General features: G+C 50.2%; 1 protein-coding gene across 1 annotated transcript; it reads right to left on the bottom strand.

The window, feature by feature from the left end:
* Positions 1–35: 35 nt before the first annotated feature.
* LOC143289279 (uncharacterized) lies at positions 36–6,330 on the bottom strand. Its single transcript, XM_076598280.1, has 2 exons — positions 2,914–6,330; positions 36–2,505 (listed from the first exon to the last, which is right to left on the bottom strand). The coding sequence occupies exons 1-2, from the start codon at positions 6,289–6,291 to the stop codon at positions 1,840–1,842; spliced, it is 4,044 nt and encodes a 1,347-aa protein (XP_076454395.1). The 5' UTR covers positions 6,292–6,330; the 3' UTR covers positions 36–1,839.
* Between the last annotated feature and the right edge of the window lie 10,708 nt (positions 6,331–17,038).

The following is a 17,038-nucleotide window of genomic DNA, read 5'->3' as shown; positions in this document are numbered from 1 at the left end:
AAGAGAAAAATTTCAAAAATAAACAAAAGCAAATGCATAGTTTAATGACAGGTTGTGCCAACCATTGCAAAATGCAGATTTTAGACAACAGAGGAAATGCAGTGAGTATTCAGGCTTGTACTGGAAGATTTCCAAAGTCATATTAGTAAGAGGCTTGTACTGGAAGACTTCCAAAGTCATATTAGTAAGAGGTTTGTACTGGAAGACTTCCAAAGTCATATTAGTAAACTGTTTCTTATGTTTTTCTTATTAGTCATAAAAAGCCATACATACAAAAATGAAATCTCTCTTTTTTTGCGTTAAAATCATTTCCAATTTTGATTCCAATCACATTTGGAGTTGGGCAAACTTTAAAGTCACTAACACAAAAAGCACAGTGTTTCATTTGGCACAAGTGTGCGCGTGCGCACAACACACACACACACACACACACACACACAACTACTTGTACATGTACAATACTGATACTTGTACCTGCCCTTGTGTGCGTGGTTCGTCCGTTGGGATCAACGAGGACCATCTATTCATCCTGGGGGTGGGTTGGTTGGGCTCTGTGGGTGCGCAGATGACTGGTCAGGCCAATCCGCGCCCGGAAGGTTCTGACGCAGTGTGGACAGGGGATGGTGGCGGCTGTCGGGGACTTGCTGGCACTGCTTTTCCTGGCCTGTCTGTGTTGCTCTGCTGAGGGCACACACTGATGGTCCTTCCTACAGTTTGGGGGCACACACTGATGGCCCTTCCTACAGTTTTGGGCACACACTGATGGCTCTTCCTACAGTTTTGGGCACACACTGATGGCTCTTCCTACAGTTTTGGGACACACTGATGACCCTTCCTACAGTTTGGAGGCACACACTGATGGCCCTTCCTACAGTTTTGGGACACACTGATGACCCTTCCTACAGTTTGGGGGCACACACTGATGGTCCTTCCTACAATTTGGGGGCACACACTGATGGCCCTTCCTACAGTTTGGGGCACACACTGATGGCTCTTCCTACAGTTTGGGGGCACTCACTGATGGCACTTCCTACAGTTTTGGGACACACACTGATGACCCTTCCTACAGTTTGGGGGCACACACTGATGGTCCTTGCTACAATTTGGGGGCACACATTGATGGCCCTTCCTACAGTTTGGGGCACACACTGATGGCTCTTCCTACAGTTTTGGGCACACACTGATGGCTCTTCCTACAGTTTTGGGCACACACTGATGGCTCTTCCTACAGTGTTGGGACACACACTGATGACCCTTCCTACAGTTTGGGGGCACACACTGATGGCCCTTCCTACAGTTTTGGGCACACACTGATGGCCCTTCCTACAGTTTTGGGCACACACTGATGGCTCTTCCTACAGTTTGGGGGCACACACTGATGACCCTTCCTACAGTTTTGGGACACACACTGATGGCCCTTCCTACAGTTTGGGGCACACATTGATGCCACTACCTACAGTTTTGGTCACACACTGATGGTCCTTCCTACAGTTTGGAGCAAACACTGATGGTCCTTCCTACAGTTTGGGGCAAACACTGATGGTCCTTCCTACAGTTTGGGGCAAACACTGATGGCCCTTCCTACAGTTTGGAGGCACTCACTGATGGCACTTCCTACAGTTTGGGGCACTCACTGATGGCACTTCCTACAGTTTGGGGCACTCACTGATGGCACTTCCTACAGTTTGGGGCACACACTGATCACCCGTCCTACAGTTTAGGGCAAACACTGATGGCACTTCCTACAGTTTGGGGGCACACACTGATGTTCCTGCCTACAGTTTAGGACACATACTTATGGCACTTCCTACAGTTTGGGACACATGCTAACTATCCTTCCTACAGTTTGGGGCACACACTGATGTCGCTTTCTACGGCTTGTGACACCAAACTGACGTTGCTTCCTGCACCAACCCTGACCTTGATGGTGATCCGGACAGTGCTCTCATCCCCCCCTGAAGTGCCGGAGGACGTCTCTCCCACCTCTGCCCCCTTACCTGCTGAGTCCTCCATCAGCACACACCGAGACACGCTCTGAACCAGAGCACGGCACTGTCCCACAGGCTCCCTGGGCAGTCTGGCCGCTGCCCCTTGACAGACAGTCAGTGGCCGGTGAGCAAGGGGGTGACCTGTGGGAGGCATCAAAGGGACGTCAGTTATGGCTCCCTGGCTGCGTGTCGTGCTGTCCATCTCTGTTCCCTGGTCAGCTGTGAGTGGCAGTGGGCCCAGCTCTGTACCTGTCCCCGTTCCCCGGTCAGCTGTGACTGGCAGTGGGCCCAGCTCTGTACCTGTCCCCGTTCCCTGGTCAGCTGTGACTGGCAGTGGGCCCAGCTCTGTACCTGTCCCCGCCTCTGCGACACTGGCCTGGAGAGTCTGGCAAGAGCGGGAGATGAAGGGTTTGAAGCGACGGGTGAAGGTCCAGGCATCCTTCATCCAGCAGTTATCGGTCAGGGTGGTCGTCTCTCTGCGAGCGATCACATCCGTGACGGTGCTCGACTCTCTCACCTGAGGAGGAAGGTGGCGGAATGGTTAAGATGCTCATCTGCCAATACAGAGTCCGTGAGGGTCTGGGCTCCTATCCCGCTCTCGCCCTTTCTCCCAAAGTTTGACTTGAAAATAGAACTGAGCGTCTAGTCATTCGGATGAGATGATATACCGAGGTTCTGTGTGCAGCACGTACCTGGCGCACTGAAAAAGATTCCGTGGCAACGAAAATGTTTCCTCTAGCAAAATTCTGTCGTAGAAATTCACTATGATAGGTATACAAATCATAATGCATGCACCCAAGGCCTGACTAAGCACATTGGGTTATGCTACTTGGTCTGGCATCTATCTACCAGATGTGATGTAGCGTATATGGATTTGTCCGAACGCAGTGACGCCTCCTTGAGAAACTGAAACTAAAACTCTCACCTGAACTGGATCGGTCATGAGTCTACGGTTCGTGCGTTCCGGTTTCCAAGTCATGGTCCAGTTGTTCCTTGTCGTGACAGGGTCCGTCTCGGTCCATCGATGCCTTCGTCTGCTGTGAGCCCACAGCCTGGCCAGACACGTGGAAATGAGGAGCGAGCACTGTTCCTTGATGGCGTCAGGAGACAGGTTCTGGGGATTGCGGAACAAGTTGGGGAGCTCACTTGTGATCAGAGAGTCTATCACCGTGGTTACGTCTTTATTCTCAGTTGCTTCATCAGGTTTTTTGATACTCAGTTTCTGGGGTTTGAATGAATATGGCGTGAAGCGCATTGACCTGCCACGTTTGGGTGGTGAGACAGTGATATATGTCTGACTGCTGCTGCCTTCTGAAAGAGAAGGAGATGATGAACTCATCTCGATGGGCAGGGTACTGCTTGATCTGGGACTGCCCTGAGTGATGCTTGTAATGGGATCGTCCTTATTCTGTGGTGATCCTTTGCCGGCTCCGCCATTTACCTGTCCATTGGTTTCTTCCAAGTGCCCCACCATCATCTGTATCTGACCAGCTAGTGTCTCTATCTGCCCTCTTTTGGATTGCGTGTCACCATCTGTCCGTGTTTGCTCAATTGCCGTTTGTTTCTGGGCAGCAGGTGCAAAAGAAGACATGTGGCAGTTCTGAATTGGTTCACACGGCACTTCCATAGTACCTGGAGTTGTGCTACCCATCTTCGTTTCATTGTCTTTTCCATTCCGCGTTTGACTTTCCGATGACGAGAAGGGCGATTTTTCATCCGGCAAAGGTATCTCATCAAGAGAAGGTATGTGCCCATGGTAACCTGTTTCATCCAGTGGTCCGTGTGTTTCTTCACCAGGCAGAGGTATCTGATGAAGAGATGGTGTGTGTCCTCCAAAGACAGCGGCACCGAAGACATGCCAAGAGGAGCCAGATTCAGAAACTGTGTCCATTTTCTTACATGTCTGTTTTGCGCCATCGACAGACTGTGGTGGTTTTGAAGAGGAGTGTTGGGCATTGTTTCCAGCAGATGTTTGTACATCCAGTGAATATTTTGGAGGTACGTGGCTGCAAGTACTATCAGCACTTAGTCTCTCCTGCTGCAAGGATTCAGGTTGGCTGCCAGTTTCCATTGGCTCTGTTCCTGTCTGTGTTGGTTCTGTAGCAGTAGGGAAGACATCCGGTTCTCTTGGCAATCTTTCAGCTGGTACTGACACCTCCACACAGGATGGGGTGATCCCACACGTATTGGGAACTCTTGTGTTTCTCTGAGCTCTGGAGTCAAATGTAGCAGTGACCCCGGTCCTGTGACTGTCAGCCTTCATCTGCTCTGACAGGGCTTCCCGGCCTGCATGCTGTGCTGAATTCAACTGCTCATGTGTTGGAATCAAACCTCTATCAGCCGACTGATTTGGGGCGAAAAATGACGGGATGCTTGCAACCTGTTCTGAGCCTGATGAAAAACTTCCGCATATTGCAGAAGAAATCTGAGACCAGTTGGAACTAGGAATGATGGTCCTTGCTGCCGTCATTGACTGACTGACTGTGTGAAGAGAATGGTCGCTGGATGAAGCACCTGAAAAACTGCCTCCAACGTGAACAGAGTTACTGGTGTTGGAGGTACAGCCCGTGAAGCCGTAGTCATGATGTGGGCCTTCAGACAAGGCACAGTTTCTTTCATCAGACTTCACACTGAAAGGAGCTGCACCCTCTGTCTGGTTAGTTGTGGCACTAACCCGATTTCCTGTCAAGGTTATGAGATTTCCGCAGTGCTGTACAGGATTACTGTTATGGTTTGGAAACCTAAAAGGAAGTCTGAAGAATGGCTGGGCAGGATTTCTCACAGACATCGGAGATGGCTGACGTGGCAAGGTACCCTGTTCCGAGTAATTGTTCCAAGTCAGGGATCGTGGCGTAACACCTCTAACACCTGTCCAGTTCATGGCAGGAGAACAAGGTCTTGGCCATCTGGGAATGTTACCAGGCATTGGACCTTTTCTGGAAGTTGATGTGCCGCTGGCAAATGCTCGTGGACATCCACTGGGTGGATCACACTGTGCATTTACTTCAGGGATTACTTTCCTGCATGACCGAGGAGAATTTAACAGAAACTGTGCGGCGACATTCGGGGCTGACGGAAGATGGTTTCCTGTGTGATGAGCACTTCCGTCCATGCTGCTGAGAGGAATCAAAACGTTCTGTGCATTTTGCACACGCTGCTGTGAAACGTTTCCCCTGCGGTAATCATGGTCTCCATGATCAGTTGTGATCTTTGGTGCAATACTTCTCCGGTTCCCATGCGCCATGCTTCCTGGCCAAGATGAACTCTCAGACCATGCGACATCTTCTCGGGGGATGTTGTTTCCAGATTGTGTCACGTCAGACCCGGCGTGCTGCTCACGTGCTTCCTGCTGTTGACGTTGCTCAAAATCGTTTACAGGACAGTTACTGCCTGCAGATTCTACGGGGTCTGTTTGCTGAGGCCCATTTTGTGGACTTGTGACGAATTCAGCGTTCACTTGCTGGGAAGCGTTCGACTGGTCAAGTCCTGTTCTTCCGTGGACGGATTGTCCGTCCAAGATCTGTGCAGGTGCTTCTTCGCACTGGGCGCTGTGTTGGTGGTTTCCATTTGATTGTGCCGGTGACGAAACTGAGCGACCACCTTTCTGGATCCATGATTCTGGTGTCTGTATCGAGCAGTCCCTGACCCCTGAAGCACGAGGACCAGGAGTGGTCGGACCTGCCGATGACTCATACGCGTCAGTCTGTGTGCTCTGCGCATTGTGACCCGCCTCCAGCGTCATGTGGATGGAACAAAGTGCCCTCTCAGCGGGTGCGTCTTTCGCTGCTGTGCCTGAAAACTGGTGCTGATCGCTGGAACCAGCACTGCAGTCTGGAGGCAGTACTGTGGAGGAGGACGGCTGAACGGGAGCCGCTTCCTTCCCACCACCACCCTCGCCCGCCCGCCCCCTCTGATCTCCGCCCTTCCGGCCCTGGTCCTGCTGTCCGGGCACCACAGGGGGGGTGTAGACCAACACGTCGTCGATGAGGAACGGGATCTTGCCCCTCGTCCACTCACACAACAGGAAGTCGTTGACGGTCCGGGTGATGACGTCCAGGCTCATGCACAGCCCGTGCTTACGGACCACGGGCAGCAGGTTCTGGGTGTAGCAGCGCAGCAGGCCCTGCAGGTAGAAGCCGCTGATGTACAGCTGCTGGGACAGGTCATACGTCTTGCTCCAGAAGGGCTGCAGCCTGAGGTCGGGGCCGTCCGTGACTCGGGGCCGTTTGGCGGCGGGCATCAGTAACGGCTGGGAGCCGCATCCAGAAACCGGAGTACCGGCTGACCGCTTCCACGCGTTCATGGCTCCTTCCTCTGGAACATATATATATATATAGAGAGAGAGAGAGAGACACCAGTGCACAGATGTGACGGGCCGGTACAGGCATTATCAGGGACAACACATTCAGCATATGTGTGTACGATGTAACTGTCAGTATGTGTCTCGCTTCTCGAGTCCTTTTTAAAATATTTTGTTTATATACCTTTCTCGCCTCCCGGCCTTTGTTTAACACCCACCCACCCACACACATCTCTCTCTCTCTCTCTCTCTCTCTCTCTCTCTCTCTCCCCCCCCCCCCCCCCACACACACACACACACACACACATATATATATATACACACACACACACACACACACACACACACACACACACACACACCTTATTACATGGCATTTGTCACCACGATAAATAGCTCACATCACAAAAAAATACCGGTCACCTAAAATCCACCAATGCTCTTGTCATTGTATCTAACTACTGAGAGACCACTCTACCACCGACAACGACTGTTCAATGAATTCCATTGTCAACGTTCCAAAGCGTGCGGACAGATCAAAAGCGGTACAGCACATCTGCTGTCGGTTAAAGCCACGTACAACGAAGCTGTCGTCAAATGGAACATTATGTATTAAGCCTTTGGCAATTCAGTTCAAAGCAGTTTGGCATTGAGACCAGTCGGCCGAGTGTATATATCATATCACGACTGATGCGCGCCAAAACAATTCCACGTCAGTGTTGAAATATTTAACCATAGAGAAAGCGTTCTGCATGGACACTGGGGCCGACACGTCGCACGAAACAGGCATAAGGTAGAACATTGAGTTCTGCCAACACATAGCACTGATATACTGAAAGAGAGAGAGAGAGAGAGAGAACATGAACATAATTTTTTATTCAGAATAAGGCCTTGACCCCATACTGAAGGGGCTAATACAAAAGAACACTATACAGAGTAATTCCGAGAGCGAAATGAGACAGACAGACAGACACAGATAGACAGACAGACAGAGGCCCGAAACGACACTGATTTTATTTGTGAAGACCACCGACCCAAACACAAGACTGTCGGGACAGGGGCCAAACAGATTAACAGTGCTCATTATTGTTTCACGTTCTCAAATGTTCATGTAAGCCCAGCCAGGTCGGCTCGGAAAGGTAATCAAATCAGTAGAAGCTCTAATCAAAGCGTTTAAGTGAAAAAAGGGGCATTTGAAATAACATCACAGGAGAAGGATAGTTCCATTAAAGAGGTACGGTATGGGCACGATGCAAAAAATCAAAAACGAAACAACATAAAGCAATTTATTGTAATTAGAATCTATGCATCAAATGTATATAGCCTTGCGGAATTATGCAGGGTTTCATCTCCAAGTTTCAGTGAATATAATACATACACAGCAAATGTCCTTGATTCTAAGTAATCTGTATGGTGTACAAAGTATTTTCATTGTCCTTATTGAGAACCTGTAGTTGTATCAGGTACTTGTGTCTGAGATCGGAGTACAGTGGGCATTCGACTTAGTGCACTTCATTTACGAATATTTCGAGCGTGTTTGGACACAATGGACAAATCGATTGGCTGATGCGTTATTAACTGAACAAAACCTTTTAGGTGCACCCAGTTCGTTTGTTTTCATTTTCATTCTAATCAGCGCATCTCTGAACCTTTGAGAGTGAGAGAGTAAGAGCGGAAGTGGATAGAGACAGACAGAGCGGAAGTAGCGAGAGAGAAGAGAAAGCGAAAAAAAAATTTGACACTGACGTTTTATCCCGAGGATGCGGTCCACAGCATAGAGCAAGGACGATGTGGAGAACGCACACTGTAGTAGTCATGCAAAAGGGTTTTCATTACGTTTCAGCATTTCACCTCACTTTCTCCTTTCGCTTCCATTCAGTGAACATTCAATCCACAAATCCACATGCCCCCCCCACCCCCACCCCGAACCTCCCCCCCCCTCCCCGGCCTTCCCGCCCAACACATGCATACAATCCGCCTTTTGGGGCAGCGAGGGGGCTAGGGGGTACACGGGAGGGGTAGTACCTCTAGAGGGGGGGGGCTTGTCACGCTCTTCCGGGAGTGGTTCGTCCTCTATTGGTCCCCACCGGCACCCAGCTCTCACCTATGGGTCCTAAAGCTGCTAGCATGCGGCAGCGCCCAACCCCCGGGCAACGGCTTTGACAGGCTGGCTAAACTAGGTGAGGGTAGCCGACGGGTCTCAAACCTTCGGTGAGTTAGGGCTTGTCTACCCAAGCATGTGAAGACTGGATCCGGCGGACTCTGCGGAAGAAACCTTCATGGTTCAACGGAGAGGAAGGCGGTTGCAGCAGAGCACTGTGGAGTGCTGAGGGCAGCATGAGGCACATAGGACATCCTGGTCATCCACTGCATCCGTTTCCATCTCCAGTCGTCTTGACCTCGTATTGCCACTGGATACAGACGGTCTCTGACAAGAGAGTGAGGTCGACGGTGCGCAACTCCTCACTATAAACAAAGTCATCGCGCAAGTCATCAGTCATCCTTCATCCCATACCATCATTTTCCCCAAGCCATGTGGCGACAGGCGAGCGACGAAGCGACAGGTGTGGGTACACTGGCAGTCGTAGCCGCGGACCTGCACACAGGCGGCTCAGGCCATAGGGTCGTTTTTCACCGACTGGAGCAGCGGTGGAGATCGGCAGCCCCCTGAGCGACTGAACAGCCCTCTTCAGGACAGCACTGCTCACCTCCATGGCATGAGGAAGGGGCTAGAAAAGGTGCCCTAAACATTGCCTGCTCCACACCACCCTAGTCAGCATACCGCGGCTGACGGGGACTCTACTCAAGCGGTCGCCAAACAAAGGAAAGAAAGAAGAAAACAAGGAGCACCCCATTGACCATTGCCACATGGAACGTGCGTACGCTTCTGGACAGAGGCGACTCAGACAGACCGCAGAGACGCACAGCACTCATTGCGAGTGAACTAGCCAGGTACAACATCGACATTGCTGCCTTAAGTGAGACCAGACTGGCAGAAGAAGGCGAACTCTGTGAGCGAGGCGCAGGCTACACCTTCTTTTGGAGTGGTCGCGGACCTGAAGAGAGACGTGAGGCTGGAGATGGCTTTGCAGTGAAGACAACCCTCGTTGGCAAGCTGGCTGGCCCCCCGAAAGGAGTGAACGATCGCCTGATGACGAAACTCCCTTTATGCAACGGGAAGAAGTTTACCACCATTGTCAGCGCCTACGCGCCCACCATGACCAACCCGGATGAGATCAAGGACAAGTTCTACGAGGACCTGAACGCTGTCATCATCACTGTTCCCAACGCAGACAAGCTCATCATTCTTGGTGACTTTAACGCGAGAGTTGGTCGTGACAGCACCTCCTGGGAAGGCGTGATTGGGAATCATGGGGTTGGTAACTGTAACAGCAATGGATAACTACTTCTCCAGACATGTGCCGAGCACGACCTTCTTATCACAAACACCGTCTTCTGCCTCCCTACCCGTAACAGGACGTCATGGATGCATCCTCGCTCTGGGCATTGGCATCTCATCGACTTTGTCATTGTCAGGAAGAGGGACAGGCAGGACGTTCGAGTCACGAGGGCAATGTGCGGCGCCGTGTGCTGGACAGACCACCGCCTTATCGTCTCCAAACTCAACCTCCGCATCCAGCCCAAGAGACGGTCTTAGGGCATGAAAGCACCCAAACGCCTGAATGTCAACACGCTGGAGCTAGGCAACATCAAGCAGAGCTTTGCAGACACCCTGGAGGAACGCCTTGAGTCCACCGTGCTGGACAACCAGAATGTGGAGGCAGCATGGGGCGCACTGCATGAGACGGTGTACAACTCTGCCATGGAGTGCCTGGGGCCTTCTGCCAGGAAGCACAAAGACTGGTTTTATGAGAACTGCACTGAGATCAAGCAGCTGCTGGAAGACAAACGCCAAGCCTACAAAGCCCACATTGAAGATCCCAAGTCACAGTCAAAGAAAGACATACTGAAGAGCGCACGCAGCACCATCCAGCTGAAGCTGCGGCAGTTGCAGGATTCCTGGTTGAGCAACAAAGCTGATGAGATCCAGGGCTTTGCAGACAGGAACGACATGAAGAACTTCTGTAACGGCCTGGAAGAAGTCTACGGTCCCACCACCTCCGGATCTGCTCCACTCCTCAGTGCTGATGGTTCTACCCTAATCACTGACAAGGACGGGATCCTTGAGAGATGGGCTGAACACTTTGACAGCGTACTGAACCGCCCTTCTACCATCAATGATGAATCCATCGACCGACTCCCCCAGGTGCCAGTCAGCGAGTCGTTGGATGCCATTCCAACTTTGGAGGAGACCCAGAAAGCTATCCGTCTGCTATCCAATGGCAAAGCCCCTGGCTCAGACTCCATTCCAGCTGAGGTCTACAAAGACGGTGGTATGGCGCTGACTGAGAAGCTTCATCAGCTGTTCCAGCTCATCTGGCAGCATGAGGCAGTTCCACAGGACTTCAAAGACGCTTCCATCATACACCTGTACAAGCGCAAAGGAAATCGTCAGGCCTGTGACAACCATCGTGGAATACCCCTGCTGTCCGTCGCAGGCAAGAGTCTGGCCAGAGTGCTACTCAACCGTCTCATAGCGCACCTTGAGCAAGGTCTCCTACCAGACAGCCAGTGTGGATTCCGGAAAGAACGCGGGACTATCGACATGGTGTTTGCTGCCAGGCAGCTCCAGGGGAAGTGTCAGGAACAGAACGCCGACCTTTACTCCACCTATGTCGATCTGACCAAGGCCTTCGATACTGTTAGCAGAGATGGCCTTTGGAGAATCTTGGCGAAGTACGGATGTCCCAGAAAGTTCATCACCATCATACGGCAACTACACGATGGGATGCTGGCCCGAGTCCAAGACAACGGAGAGACTTCAGAACCATTCCGTCTCCAACGGAGTCAAGCAAGGGTGTGTTCTTGCCCCCACCCTGTTCAGTCTCATGTTTTCAGCCATGCTGACAGATGCCTTCAGAGACGCTGACGTAGGCAGTGGCATCAGGTACCGCACAGATGGCTCACTCTTCAACCTCAGGAGGCTTCAAGCAAAAACCAAGGTGAGGACAGACACCGTCAACGACTTCCTGTTTGCTGATGACTGCGCTCTCAACGCTGCCTCCGAAGCTGGCATGCAACACATCGTCGACAAGTTCTCTGCTGCCTGTGACAACTTTGGACTCACAATCAGCACAAAGAAGACTGAGGTGATGCACCAGCCAGCTCCAGGAAAGCCTTACGTTGAACCAAACATCTTCATCAACGGGCAACGACTGAACGCGGTGGACAAGTTCACATACCTGGGCAGTACACTCTCTCGCACAGTTGTCATCGACGACGAGGTAAATGTCAGACTCGCCAAAGCCAGCGCTGCCTTCGGCAGACTCCATAAGAACGTTTGGAACAGGAGAGGCATCACCCTGGAGACGAAGCTCAAAGTATAGTTTTTCACCACACTGCTCTATGGATGTGAATCATGGACGGTCTACAAACGCCACGCCAAAACGCTGAACCACTTCCACACCACCAGCCTCAGAAAACTTTTCGGCATTAAGTGGCAAGAGAAGATCCCTGACACAGAGGTACTCACTCGTGCAAACTTGCCCAGCATCTACACCATCTTGATGCAGGCCAAGCTGCGCTGGGCAGGCCATGTAGTTCGCATGCCAGACCACCGGCTCCCCAAGAAACTGCTGTACGGCGAACTCCAACATGGCAAGCGCTCCCATGAAGGCCAAAAGAAACGCTTCAAAGACACTCTGAAAGCTTCTCTGAAGGCCTTCAACATCAGCCACGACACATGGGAGCTGAATGCAATGGACAGACCAAAGTGGCGTTCAGCTGTCCACAAAGGCGCCAAATCCTGTGAGGCCAACAGAATCGCTGCAGCAGAGCAACGCAGACAGGCCAGGAAAAGCAGTGCCAGCAAGTCCCCGACAGCCGCCACCATCCCCTGTCCACACTGCGTCAGAACCTTCCGGGAGCGGATTGGCCTGACCAGTCATCTGCGCACCCACAGAGCCCAACCAACCCACCCCCAGGATGAATAGATGGTCCTCGTCGATCCCGACGGACGAACCACATGGGCAGCGAAATTGAAATCGGTCAAGATTTTTTTGTGTGTGCTTTCAGCATCAGGCATTTGCCCTCATAATTTCGCTGATTTTTAAAAAAAAAGAAAGAAAGAAAGAAAAAAGGTAAATCTGACATTGTGGTTGCAATGGTTGTTAAGAATTGTTGCCTTAGGTCGGGTTTTCTTGGTTTTTATATGCTTTAACTGCATTTTAGTGGGTACACTAAATTATGTACATTCGCTGTTTGGATTTTTGTGATGTCCTAAAAGGTCGATTAATTTGCGTTTTTATATACGGCTGAATGTACGTGCTGCATTTACTAATCAGTCGACCTTGGAACAAATGTGAATTTCACCGTCTTCCCCAGCACACAAGGTACATATTTTTTATTAATACTGTGGGTCAGTACTGTATCTACATCAATGTATTGATAAAAGACAGAGAGGGGGATGGAAAGGAGAGACAGAGAGAGATTGACACTGACTGATTTTATTGCCATTGGCAAAGATACCCTTTTGGCAAGGGGGCTACAAAACATAGTGCCTGTAAGCGTTGACCAAAATTGGCTGAAATAGAAACACGTATCGAAAAGCAAACAATCAATAATGAACCAAAATATGCTCATCCACACTCGCACACGCTGACGCACAACCACTCAAACATTCACACACATCTACGCCAACAGACATTTATCATCACGCATTCCCCTCTCCCCTCCCCCCATTATAGCTTTCGAGACGACCATCTGGCTACTGACTAAATCAAGCAAACTAATCCCTTATTCCACACTACTCTCCACTGGTAACCGAGGGGAAAACTAAATATTGGCATTCTTTATATGATTATCGCTAGCCGCTGAAATGAATTTTGCGAAAGAAAAAATTGCTTCATCACGTTAGTTGACTATTGCTTTTAGATCTCTTCTTTGTGCAGCTGGTTCACTGAATAATTTGTATCCTCTGCGAATATCTGCATACGCTGGGCAGTCAACCATTTTCTGTTAGCATTTAAGCCAAGGGTTCTAGTTCGGAATCTAGCGAGGTTGTATCTGTGCCATTTATGTGTAACAATTAACAGATATTTCTCTACGTCCAATGCACATTTAAATGATAGGAACCAGACGTATTTATCATTTCCATCCATGTCAGCACGCCAGTTTTGTCTATAACAACATTTTAAACGTTCTTTAAATTCAGAAATAAATTGTACTTCATTGCCTACCTCTTGACTGAGCCAAACTATCATCATGGCCTGGCTTCGCTGACGAATATCTAGGAAGGGCGTTGTCCACGTCTGATGCAGGCACGCTCATGGCTGACAAGGCCAATGCGGGAAAGCAGAGTCGGCCGCAGCGGTTGCAAGGGAAAGTCTGGTCTGGGTTCGCGGCTGCAGCGTCGTGGTTCTTCCTCCTTCTGCGTTTGTCCTCAAGGCTGGCCCTGCGGTTGTTTTCGAAGGAGGAGACAGCTTGGTGGATGGTGCGTCGCCAGGTCTCTCGATCAGCGGCTACTGCGGACCACTGGCGATGGTCAATGTGACAGGCACCGAGAGCTTTCTTCAAGGAGTCTTTGTATCTCTTCTTGGGTGCTCCTCTGTCACGGTGGCCAGTGGACAGTTCGCCATACAGCGCGATCTTGGGCAGGCGGTGGTCCTCCATCCTGGACACGTGCCCTGCCCAACGTAGCTGGGTCTTTAGCAGCACTGCCTCGATGCTGATAGTCTTTGCCTGCTCCAGGACCTCGACATTTGTGATGTAGTCACTCCAGTGGATGCTGAGGATGGTGCGAAGGCAGCGCTGGTGGAAGCGATCAAGCAGTCGTATGTGGTGCCGGTAGGTGACCCAGGTTTCGGAGCCATACAACAAGGTGGGCAGTACAACAGCTCTGTACACGCTGATCTTTGTGTCTTTCTTCAGGTGTTTGTTGTTCCACACTCTCTTGTACAGCTTGCCGAATGCGCTGTTTGCCTTTGCAAGTCTGTTGTCGATCTCCTTGTCGATCTTGGCGTCAGACGAGATGGTGCAGCCTAGGTAGCTGAACTGGTGGACCGACTTCAGCTCTGTCTCACCGATGTTGATGTGAGGAGCGTGGAATTCTTCCTGTGGGGCAGGCTGGTGGAGAACTTCCGTCTTTTTCAGACTGACTTCTAGGCCGAAGAGCTGCGCAGCCTCTGCGAAGCAGGACGTTATACGCTGCAGGGCCGCTTCTGTATGGGCGACGAGGGCAGCATCGTCGGCAAACAGAAGCTCTCTGATGAGTTGCTCCAGTGTCTTGGTGTGGGCCTGTAGCCGCCTCAGGTTGAATAGGCTGCCATCAGTGCGGTATCTGATGAAGATACCGTCGTCGTCGCCAAGATCTTCAGTGGCCTGTTGGAGCATCATGCTGAAGAAGATCGTGAAGAGGGTCGGCGCGAGGACACAACCTTGTTTCACTCCATTTCCAATTGGGAAGGGCTCCGAAAGGTCGTTGCTGTGTCTGACCTGTCCACGCTGTTCCTCATGTAGTTGGATGACCATGCTGAGGAATTTTGGGGGGCATCCTAGACGTTTCATGATCTCCCACAGACCTTTTCTGCTCACGGTGTCGAAAGCTTTCGTGAGATCGACGAATGTCGCATACAGTCCTTTGTTCTGTTCCCGACATTTTTCTTGTAGCTGTCTGAGAACGAAGACCATGTCAGTGGTGCCTCTGTTGGCTCTAAAGCCACACTGACTCTCTGGGAGATGTTCTTCGGCGATAGTAGGCACCAGCCGATTTAGGAGGACTCTGGCGAGGATCTTGCCTGCGATGGAGAGCAGAGTTATCCCCCTGTAGTTGGAGCAGTCCGACTTTTCTCCCTTGTTTTTATACAGGGTGATGATGACTGCGTCACGGAGGTCCTGTGGTAGTTTGCCTTGCTCCCAGCAGCAGACAAAGAGGTTGTGGAGTTTGGAGTGTAGTGCTGGGCCTCCATTCTTCCACGCCTCCGGCGGAATTCCGTCAACCCCTGCTGCCTTGCCACATTTCAGCTGTTCAATGGCCTTGACAGTCTCTTCTAGGGTTGGTAGCTCGTCCAGTTGTAATTTCACTGGCTGTTGTGGGATGCGGAGAATTGCCGTCTTGAACCGTGCGGTTGGCGCTGAAGAGGGCCTGGAAATGTTCCGACCACCTGTTCAGGATCGACGTCTTGTCTGTGAAGAGCGCCTGGCCGTCTGCGCTGCGCAAAGGACTCTGGACCTGGTATGAGGGACCGTACACCGCCTTCAAGGCTTCGTATAAGCCCCGGTAGTCACCAGTGTCTGCACAAAGCTGAGCCCTCTCTGCCAGGTTGGTCCACCACCCATTTTGAATCTCACGAAGCTTGCGCTGGAGGTTGCTTCTTTGTGCAGCTGGTTCACTGAATAATTTGTATCCTCTGCGAATATCTGCATACGCTGGGCAGTCAACCATTTTCTGTTAGCATTTAAGCCAAGGGTTCTAGTTCGGAATCTAGCGAGGTTGTATCTGTGCCATTTATGTGTAACAATTAACAGATATTTCTCTACGTCCAATGCACATTTAAATGATAGGAACCAGACGTATTTATCATTTCCATCCATGTCAGCACGCCAGTTTTGTCTATAACAACATTTTAAACGTTCTTTAAATTCAGAAATAAATTGTACTTCATTGCCTACCTCTTGACTGAGCCAAACTATACCGTAACCATTTCCGTCAGGACTTTCTTCACCAGAGAGACCCAGTTATATCTGCCTGTTTCGTGTTGCAATACTAGCATTTCATATGCCTGTCTAGCTAATCTAGTCATGAGTAAATTATTAAGTCTTAACCAGTATTGAACGGATTTAACGTAAGTTATTATGTATAAATGATAAGGACCTGTTTCTCCGGAAGTGAATTTTATTAGAAGCTTGTAATGGAACGTTCATTATACGCTTTACTGCATAAGTATGAACTTTTTCCATGACAGTATTGTCTAGCAGACCCCAAAATTCCGCTGCATAGGTTAACATGGGTTCGATTTGAGTATCAAACAGTTTCCAGAACAGTGTTACGTCAACAGATTTTGATTTGTTCATTGTTCTCAAAATTTCGATAATTCCCCTTTTCCCTTTTCTGCACATTTCTGACCAACATTTGTTTAAACTTAATTTGAGAGAGAGACAGACAGACAGACAGACAGACAGACAGAGACAGAGACAGACAGACAGACAGACCTAAACACAGAGAGAAAGCCCTATGGTCTGTGCCTGGAAATTCAGTGGCAAACCGAGAGCGTGCGCGCGTGCACACACACAAACACGCACACGCACAAACACACAAAATCTGTTTTTGCTCAGATAGATATAGGACGCGCACGCTCTCTCGCTCCTGTTCAATCTCGTTTACACACACTGACAATCACACATACACACACGCTCCGTAACCTCATAACCCCCAACTCATAAGAATAACCTACGCACACACAGACACACACACACACATCGTGTACGATATACAAGAGGCAGTTACTGTATGTCAGCGTGCATAATATTAACGTTTGCACTACGTTTTTCTCTTCTCTCAGTTCTGGAAGACTCGACGACGGATTTTATAAGCTGTTGTCTTAAAAAAAGAAAGAAAAAAAAGATACTTCCTTGTTGTGAAGAGGCAGCAGATGAACCGGACCACGTGTCGGAAACAGACAGTTCTTGTGTT

Source organism: Babylonia areolata, chromosome 13, assembly GCF_041734735.1.
Source record: "Babylonia areolata isolate BAREFJ2019XMU chromosome 13, ASM4173473v1, whole genome shotgun sequence".
Classification (NCBI taxonomy): Eukaryota; Metazoa; Mollusca; class Gastropoda; order Neogastropoda; family Buccinidae; genus Babylonia; species Babylonia areolata.
The sequence above is the reverse complement of the archived record's forward strand: the minus strand, read 5'-3'. Positions and strand labels throughout refer to the sequence as shown.